The following is a 9585-nucleotide window of genomic DNA, read 5'->3' on the forward strand; positions in this document are numbered from 1 at the left end:
TCAAAAAATAAATAAATAAATAAATTTACTAGAACTTTTTTCAGTTGCATAATATTTTAACTGGCAAATGTCAGAAATCAAACGAGAAAAGAGAACGGAAGTGGTCATTCACCTTCTTTAGAAATCTACCCACAAAGTTCTAGACCAGTTATTAAAATATGATCAGTATAACTGCTTCTTTAGTCCTGAGATTCAGACACCGAGGCGCTATTTTCTTATGATTCTATACTTTCGTTATCCACCAGGGCCTAAAAACAGAGGTCCACACATTTTATTTTATAGTTGTAGCAAAATACCTAGCTAAGTTTATGAAAATTAATCTCCCCTTCTGAAGTCACCCAAGCAAAGCACACTGCTTGCCCACTGGAAAGACAGTGTCATGGTTAAAAACATATACTCTGTAATTTGGCTGCTTTAATTTTAACTCCACCCCACCACTTATTAGCTGTGTGATTTGGGGCAAGTTAGTCATGCAAAGTTACTCCATCTCTGTGCCGTGGTTTCCTCATCTGTGAAATAATAACACCTACCTCACAGGGGCGCTGTAAGGACTAAATGAATTAATATATGTAAAGCACTTAGTGCGGTGCCTGACATACAGTAAATGCCATGTGTAGCAATTATTAAGAAATAAAGATCTGCCTACATTAAAAATAGCTGTTACTAACAGGTTGTGTTGACAAGGTCATTTTTTTTTGTTTAGTTAGTTGCTTAAAACTATAAATCCATACCCCTAGAAATCCAACACTGGTTAGATTTGTCATGATTCCACAGAAACTTACTGAACATACTGTGACTAAACTTCAGCTTCCCATTGCTTCTATGGAATAATGTACCAAAAACCACAACTGAGAAAAAAATTTTAGATTTCTGACTATATTCTCAGGTTCTGGAAATGTCTAAAAATGACTACCAGTATTTAGAGACAAAAATAATCCTTTTTCTCCAGATATGACTAGGGACTTTTGAAGAAACATTAGTAATTTTTATGGTAGGGACAGGAGTGGGAAGAGTACTTGAGAGCAGTGGGTCCTACAAAGGCTGTGCATTTCTTGTTAATGGCCACGGATTGATAATCAAAAGGCAGCTATGTGAACTTCCTAGCGAGGAGAGAAAAAAGTAGGGATACGTACGGATATACCTGCATGCAACACATTCATGGAGTTAATGAACTTTAGTTCTTCATAACTGACAAATTGTCATCTTTGAATACTGCATTTAAAAATCAAAATCACCGTAAGATTATCTTATTCCCACTTTCAGCTAGAATTAGAAATTTCAGTCTTCCAGGTTACACAGATATTAAAATGAGACTATAACCCATGATCATTTCCACTTTTCAAAAAAGTCTCTGACGAAAATGGTGCAACCCCCTGGTACCAACAGATTAATGAAATTTCCAGTGGTAGCACGGGAAGAAAAGTAGAAATTATCATTGCTAGAACAACTGTTTCAAAGGCCCCTTGTTAAAAGGATGCTGGTCCTTCTATTACATTCTTAACCTCATATAAATCAAACAAAATATTTTAGGAAAGTTTTTTTGCTTACAAAAATTCTATGCAAATTAGATTAAGATTACCTAATCCATTTTACAAATTATTCTCTGCAACTTGTGTGTAAACTGTGTCTGTGTCTGGCTTGATTAACTCAGATTGTAAAATGAAGTGAAATTTTGAATATAAACACCAAAGCCAGATATATTTTGTTTAGTAATGAACTTTGATATATTGGGTTCTTTCATTAAAGCAAAAAACCCCATGATCATTTGCAAAGTTGACTTGTTGTTCATTAACAAATACGTTGAATTATGGAACACAACATATATTTGTCAGTATTTATTTAAGCCTTATTTGCTTTTTTTGTTTTAAAGAGACAGGTCTTGCCATGTTGCCTGGCTGGCCTCAAACTCCTAGACTCAAGTGACCTTCCCGCCTCAGCCTCCCAAGTAACTGGGACTAAAGGCACACACCACTGCACCCAGCTAAGCCTTATTTACTCTTAATAAACTCTATGCAATACAAAGCATCTTTCTAAAGTACAAAAAAGGAAAGATTAGGTCAGCTGATTGTCCAAGTTGATTCACTTATGAAATTAAGGTAGTTTAAAAAATTTAAGACATACAATGTAAAAACAAGTAAAATTACATGGTTTCAGTTTAACTAAAGTAACCAAAATTAATCTCTTGCCTTGAAAACAACAAATCAGTTTTAAAAAAGGTCTAATAGAGAAGAATGCAGAATGAAGATAAAGCTGCAAAGAAACATGACCCAGCGGAGGTAAGATGGCCTGGGAAAACTGCCTTGCCATTTTTACTGACTAATGGGAAGTCTAATTTTGACCTAGCCACAATTCAAATGCCAACAGGGTAACAGCAGAGTATTTTGTCCCACTGTTCAAAATTTTGCCATATTACCTGTGAAGAGAGAAAATGCTTCCCTTAATTTTCCTTTTCAAGCTTCTTGTACTTCACTGCAATCCAATCTTAATCAGTTGCTTCAAAAAAACCAAAAAATCCAACTATTTAAAACTATCAAAAAGAATTCCACATAACTAGCTTGTAGAGACAAGGGTGCATTAGAAGTACAAAAGATGTGCATTTCTCACTAAAAATGCATGCACCAATACTATTTTACATACATCCCCAAACTACTATAGTTTCTATCTAGGTTCCCACCTTCATACACTTCAGGTTTTTAGGTTTCCCTACTCCCCAAATTTAAATGCAGTGCACAAATCTCCCCAAGGTAGCAATAGAACAAACACTGTATCACCGACCACATCACTGTGAATTAAGCTCCTTAAGAGTTTACATTTCAGCAAAGTATAGAATCAACATCTTGTTTAACTTTGTATCCCAAAGAACACTTGGTACAACGTCCTAAACATATCAGGGGCTATAAATATTTACTGACTCAAAATAGTCCTTCACAACTTTGTAGTTCTGTTCTGTGCTGTCAAAATAAAGCTGCATAGCTCTGTAAAATCCAAGGGACCTAAACGTTACTGAAACTTCATGGAATTCACTACTGTTTTATTGTTTAGAGATTTTTAGCTGTGCCTCTATTAACAGATGTAATGCTTTTTACTGACATTAGTATAGTGGGTAGGAGCAAATCCAGTCAAAAGTGAACCTGTCAAAAGGGTTTTATATTTAAATTTCATGTATTTATCCCTAATTAATGTTATGTAACATTAATGTTCTTAAGTCAGTTAATTGTATCAGGAACTTAAGAGACAGTTTTGCAGTCAGCCTAATTCTCAGGAAGGCAGATGAAAACTGGTTGCCAATAAAAGAACAAGTAATCAAGCAGAAAAACCGCCTTAAATTCTGGCAACAAGGTAAGGACAGTTTACATCAACGTAATGAAAAATAAGCCTTTTTGTAGTCTATAAGAGACTTTTGGGGATAGTTATAAAAGTCTTTAAGAGTCAAGGCAAACTGGCAAATCATTAGCAAAACCACAAATTACCATGTAAAGATACACAAAAATATCTGACAACCAAGGTCTAGAATTGGTTCCAGAGTGTCAAAGGTTTTCTTGTTTCTAATAAACTCCATTATGCACGCAAGACACTGTCCCTTAGGTGTATCCGTCCTAAAAAGGCAGCAAAGGCCCAGATATTTCAGTGAGCCAGTGCCGGCAAATCCAAATCACGACAAAGACAGCCTCTGCTTTAGGGGCAACTACCACCTTTTTGCCCTAGGATCAGCTTGCTTCCGTTAACTTTAAAATGGTGCATACCTAAATTGAGAGGAAAGGCTGTAGGACGGATAAAGAGGAAAAAAATCAAATGGAAACAACTTTACAAGTTAAGTTTCTATTTCCTGTAAACTTCGTCTTGGAAATCGTACAGAAAATGAAAGACTGGGCAGCGCAGACGGCTCCAGACCTGTCCGCATTCTCCAAGGCGTGCGCGCCGCGCCGGAGCATGAATGAATGGAGACGGCGCGCGAGACGCGGCCCGGCCGGCCGGCAGCCAGGCCGGCAGCGCGAGCGGTAGGCCTCGCTCCTCCCTCTTCCCTCCTCCATGACAGCCAGTCCCAAGCATGCAGGGGCCAGGACAATGTGATCCCCCGTCTCACCACCGCCGCCCCGCAGCCTACTCCGAGAGCTTTTCCGCCCCCCCAACCCCGAGCCGTCCTCGCCCCCCGGGCGGCCAAGCCCGGCGACTCTCCGGGCGCCGGAGGAACACGCGCTGGCCCCTCGCGGCTCCCCGCGGCGAGGTCGGAGCCTTTCCGCGCGTGCCGCCGCCGCACCGCTCCCGCCCAAGCCACCTCCGGCCACTCGCGCCCACCGGCCCGAGGAGGACCCGCGCCCGAGCCCCCGGGCCGGACCTCCGGGGAGAGGGAGGGAGGGAAAGGCTGCGCCGAGGCTCCCTCCTCCATCTCATTCCAGGCCGGCTCGCCGCCCACCCGCTCCGCGGATCCCGGCGCCCGCTCAGGGCCGCCCCGCGCCCCCCGGCGAGAGGACACAATCCCCGCGGCCCGCACCACAGCCGGTCCCCTCCTGGCCCGCAGCCACCTCGAAGCTCCGCGGGAGGCGCCGCGCCGCCCCTCCCCCACCGCGCTCCCGGCCCCCGGCCCCACCGGAACGTGGGCACCGCACGCCGCCCGGCCGGCCCCGGGCCGCCCCCAGCTGCCCGCGGGAGGTCAGCTCCGCGACGAGGGGGAGGGCGCGGCCACGGGTAGAGTGCGCGCTGGGAACGCCGTCCCGCGGGGTCCCCGGGTCCGAGGGGAGGCAGAGCGCGGGGACTGGTGGGGGTGGGGGCCGAAGGCAATACTCACCGGTTCCACAGTCGCCATCTTAGATCGATCTGATCGCACAACCGCTCCTGAAGGGGGGGTGAGAGGAAAAAAATGAGATTCAAACCGGATTGGCCGGCTACTGTCCACGTGATGGACGTGTCCGTTTGGCCCTGGCGGCGCCTGCGCAAGACTGCGGAACGAGAGGCTTCTGGGAAGTGGAGTCTCTCCTTTTTTTTTTTTTTTAAGGCAAAGAAGTTTTAAAAAAAAAAACTGGTCACGTGGTGGATGGGTAGGGTGCGCGGCTCTAGGCGTCGCGGACGCTCGCGTGCCGGAGGGTGGTTTTTAGTCCTCTGCTCTTCCTCCCGTGGCGCCGCGGTCGCACTCACTGCCAGGCATGCCTGCTGTGCCCTCTGTCGCCCTGTCCTCCCATCTTCCCCGGAAGGTTGGGAACGGCAGGCTCAGCACGCACAGTAAGGCTTCATCGGCTTACTGGAGGTCCCGGGCCGAGTTGCTGGTGTGTTTATTTAGTTTTCTTTTGAGCTCCTACCATTTTCTCTTAGTTTCAAAGAAAGGCGGCGACGGAGAGTGGTCTAAGCAGCCAACCCTCCCCCGTCCCCGGCTCCGCTAGCGCCGGTGGTCGCTCGCTGCCATCGCCCGGGACAGGGACGCGCCGGGGAGGCGGGGCGCACCCGGCAGCTTTGCCCGTCCCAGATCCCGAGAGCAGGACCCCGGGGCGAAACCTTGCGTGGAAGTCGAAATTATTTGGAAGTTCTGTCCAGTCGGTTCCAATATTCTGCTTTAACGTGAACGGAAGTGGCTTCAGTCCAGGTGCCAGCCAGGGAAGCCGCTTTGGGCCCCGCTGACTAAGCCCTGGACTGACGGTCAGGAGTGGTTAGGCCGGGTCAACTGTGACTCTTGACGTTGACTCATTCTCCTTAGGCGAGTGACTTAATCATTCAGTGCTTCGGCTTTTTCATTTATGAGCCTAAGGCGGTAATACCCTTACCTCACAGGGGTGTGCTGTGGGGATGACTGTAACCGGCTTTGAAAATGCATCGGACTCTGGAAATGCTTCATAATAAGCCACCGCATCCCTTGCTAAAGATAGGTCGCTCCCTCTGCTGTTTTTTTAAACAATGTTCTAAGTTTTCCTCATGTTTACTTTGTTGTATTATGATGTGCACCAGTGCAGTTTTAAAGTTTCAAGACCATTGTTTCTGTACAAGTGTAGCTGCCCTCAATAGAGGTTTTAATGTTCAGGAAATTATGTTCACGACAGTCACTGGCAATTAGAAATTTGTCCCCACGCTCGCATCCTACATTTCCTTTCCCTCTAAAATACTGTGTTGTCATTTCTCAAGACAGTGTTATTCTGCAGTCTGGCTGTTAATACAGTACACAGAGATGAAGAAATCTATCTAGTAGGGTGCTACTATGTACTTCTAATAAGGAACACGCTGTCTCATTACTGTTCTGTTTCCCATGCTGCTTAAGAATGTTAAAACCGGGAAAAGCAGTATAGACAGGCTGCCTGGCCCTGGCTGTTTGTGGTGTTGCTGATGTCCAGAGCTGTGTCATACCTATTATTGAGTACATAATGGATGCTTGGGTTGACTAACACATAATTGAGGCTGTATAAAAACTCAAAGCCATTGCCTGTTCACATGTTTCGGTTTACTTGGATGTCAGAGATGATTAATGAAAGCTTTTGTCTAGTCAGCTTAGCTCCAGTAGGTTTTAAAGTGGATAGAATTCTAATAAATAAACATAAATGGATTTCTACTTACAGAGACTATCTACTGTTACTAAAATTATCCGAAGTAATTACAGTCGATGTTAACATTTTTTTCTGTTTAAAAGTGGTATCCAGTTACCTTCTTTGAAGAGACAGCATAGATGTTTTATTTTCATGAAGCTGTTAACAGAGCAAAGAATCAGTGAGACTGGCAAGGAAATACCCATATGGGCATGAAAACCAGTGATGTTCTTGAAACTTTTTTCCACAATAGCTCCTATTTTTATTAACTTTTGACCAAAAACCTCCCTACTCTTGTCAATCAAGACTCATACTTTCACAATACTGATGTATGCTCTATTCTTATAATTTAATTGCTCTCCATTTTTGTATATGTTTTGTTGCATGTGTTTTATGGTAATTCATGTGTTTGCCTGAGATTCTAGCATGTAAAAGATTTGGTGATTATGTTTTTCTGTAAGTATGTGTTCTGTAAGTGGTTGTTTTGTTTTTGCCCATCTTAAATATATATAGCAGAAATTTTGTTTTATTTGTCTGTTAATTCACAAAAAATTACATACATTACCTTAGTACCACATTCATGCTTATACTTAAGGAAAAGAAAGTTTAATTAAAAATTAGATTTATGAAATGGGATGTAGCATTGAAATACTATTTACTTCATTGAAGTATTTAGTTTGTACATAACTACTTATGGCCCACCATACCATCATGGTAATTTATTTATAAGCCTGGGATGATTAGATATAATTTATAGTCTGTAAATAACCATGATCTTCTCTCTACATAATATATTCCTCAAACTGGTATGTTACTAGTCTTTATAGATTTAACTCATGGTTAAAGACTTTAACTAATTTGATAGAAGATGTCCGTTGTTTTTATAATTTTTATAATTTTACAATTTACCTCTTTGTCATTGAAGTTTCATTTAGGTTTTCTAGATAACCAAAGTTACTGTTTTGGTGGGCTTTTCAACTACGGTTCAAACTGCTCATATATGCTACGCACTATCCCCACAAATTATTACTGCCCACAATCTAGGTTTTTGTTGTTGTTGTTGTTTTCTAACAGGCTTTGGAATTTTAGATATTCTGTTTAGATTAGGTCCCTTTCTTAGTCTCTGATCAGTAGTAAGCAACCTTTTTTAAAAAATGAATTTAGGTTTTGAGCCACAAGATATAAAATTACATAATAAAGTAAATGATTCTTAATATTGTAATGGTGGGTATAACTTTAGATATAGTCTAGACCAACCTTTAGTTAACATTAACATTTTTTAATCTTGTTTACTTTTTATTTTAAACTTAACTTTATGCTCTAATTTTTTTATTGTTATTGTCATTTTCTACAGTGATTTTCCTTTAGGAAAAAACTAACCTGATGGCTTCTAATAGGATAAATAGTCTTTTAAATTGCAATTGTATACTTTGGTATTTAAGAATGTGAGTTCTGGGCCGGGCACAGTGGCTCACGCCTGTAATCCTAGCACTCTGGGATGCCAAGGCAGGTGGATTGTTTGAGCTCAGGAGTTTGAGACCAGCAAGAGCGAGACCCCATCTCTACTAAAAATAGAAAGAAATTATATGGACAGCTAAAAAAATATATATAGAAAAAATTAGCCAGACATGGTGGCACATGCCTGTAGTCCCAGCTACTCGGGAGGCTGAGGCAGGAGGATGGCTTGAGCCCAGGAGTTCGAGGTTGCTGTGAGCTAGGCTGACGCCACGGCACTCTAGCCCGGGCAACAGAGTGAGACTCTGTCTCAAAAAAAAAAAAAAAAAAGAATGTGAGTTCTGGTCAAACTATCTTGGTTCATAATCCCAACTATACCATTTACTGTGTGACCATAAGCAGGTGATTTAGTCTCTTTGTGGCTCATTTTCTTCATGAGTTAGATGGGCAAAATAATATTATTTGTTTTTTATGGTTAGGGTGAGAAATAAGTGAGTTAATTCATGTAGCATGCTTAGAATAGTTCTTAGAACACAGCAAGCACACAGTGTTACCAATAATTAACATGATGAAATATAATATTAACATAAATTTCTTATTTCTATTTTTTAGTAGAGTGTAACAGGTTTAAGAATTCTTTTATTCTAAGAACCAACCCTAGCCTGTTATCTTTGAGGATACTTCAAGATTCCAAATACTCAAAGACAACTAACATTCATTTGTTGATTTCCTATAACATACCAAGCATTTTTTTTTTTTTTTTGTGACAGAGTCTCGTGCTATTGCCTGGGCTAGAGTGCCTTGGTGTCAGCCCAGCTCACAGCAACCTCAGACTCGTGGGCTCAAGCAATTCTCCTGCCTCAGCCTCCCGAGTGGCTGGGACTACAGGCCTGCGCCGCCATGCCTGGCTAAGTTTTTCTATGTATATTTTTAGTTGGCTAGATGATTTCTTTCTATTGTTAGTAGAGATGGAGTCTCACTCTTGCTCAGGCTGGTCTTGAACTCCTGAACTCAAATGATCCTCCCGCCTCGGCCTCCCAGAGTGCTGGGATTACAGGCGTGAGCCACCGCGCCCGGCCCCAAGCATTTTTCATATTGATTAATGCATTTGACTTTTACAATTATGCGAATTAAACATTATCATCCCCATTTTATAGATAAAGAGACTCAGTACAGTTAGGTGACAAGTTCAAGTTCACACAGTGGTTGAGCTGAAACTGAAACCCAATTTTCTTGGTTCCAAGCCTATCTCCTCCATACCATAGCAGCTTTCCTCCGACAGGGTTTTTTTTTTTTTTTTTTGAGACAGAGTGTCGCTTTGTTGCCCTGGCTAGAGTGAGTGCCGTGGCATCAGCCCAGCTCACAGCAACCTCAAACTCCTGGACTCAAGCGATCCTCCTGCCTCAGCCTCCCGAGTAGCTGGGACTACAGGCATGCGCCACCACGCCCGGCTAATTTTTTCTATATATATTTTTAGTTGTCCAGATAATTTCTTTCTATTTTTTTTTTAGTAGAGACAGGGTCTTGCTCTTGCTCAGGCTGGTCTTGAACTCCTGACCTCGAGCGATCCGCCCGCCTCGGCCTCCCAGAGTGCTGGGATTACAGGCGTGAGCCACCGCGCCCGGCC

General features: G+C 42.7%; 1 protein-coding gene across 1 annotated transcript in view; it reads right to left on the reverse strand.

Moving 5' to 3' along the window:
- EIF4E (eukaryotic translation initiation factor 4E) overlaps positions 1 to 4851 on the reverse strand; it is a 38315-nt gene extending 33464 nt beyond the window's left edge. Inside the window, exon 1 of the mRNA XM_045536858.1 lies at positions 4787 to 4851. Coding sequence (XP_045392814.1) covers positions 4787 to 4804 — 18 coding nt within the window. The 5' untranslated portion in view covers positions 4805 to 4851. The remainder of the gene's footprint in view (positions 1 to 4786) is intronic.
- Positions 4852 to 9585: the final 4734 nt, after the last annotated feature.

Source organism: Lemur catta, chromosome 24 (assembly GCF_020740605.2).
Source record: "Lemur catta isolate mLemCat1 chromosome 24, mLemCat1.pri, whole genome shotgun sequence".
Lineage (NCBI taxonomy): Eukaryota > Metazoa > Chordata > Mammalia > Primates > Lemuridae > Lemur > Lemur catta.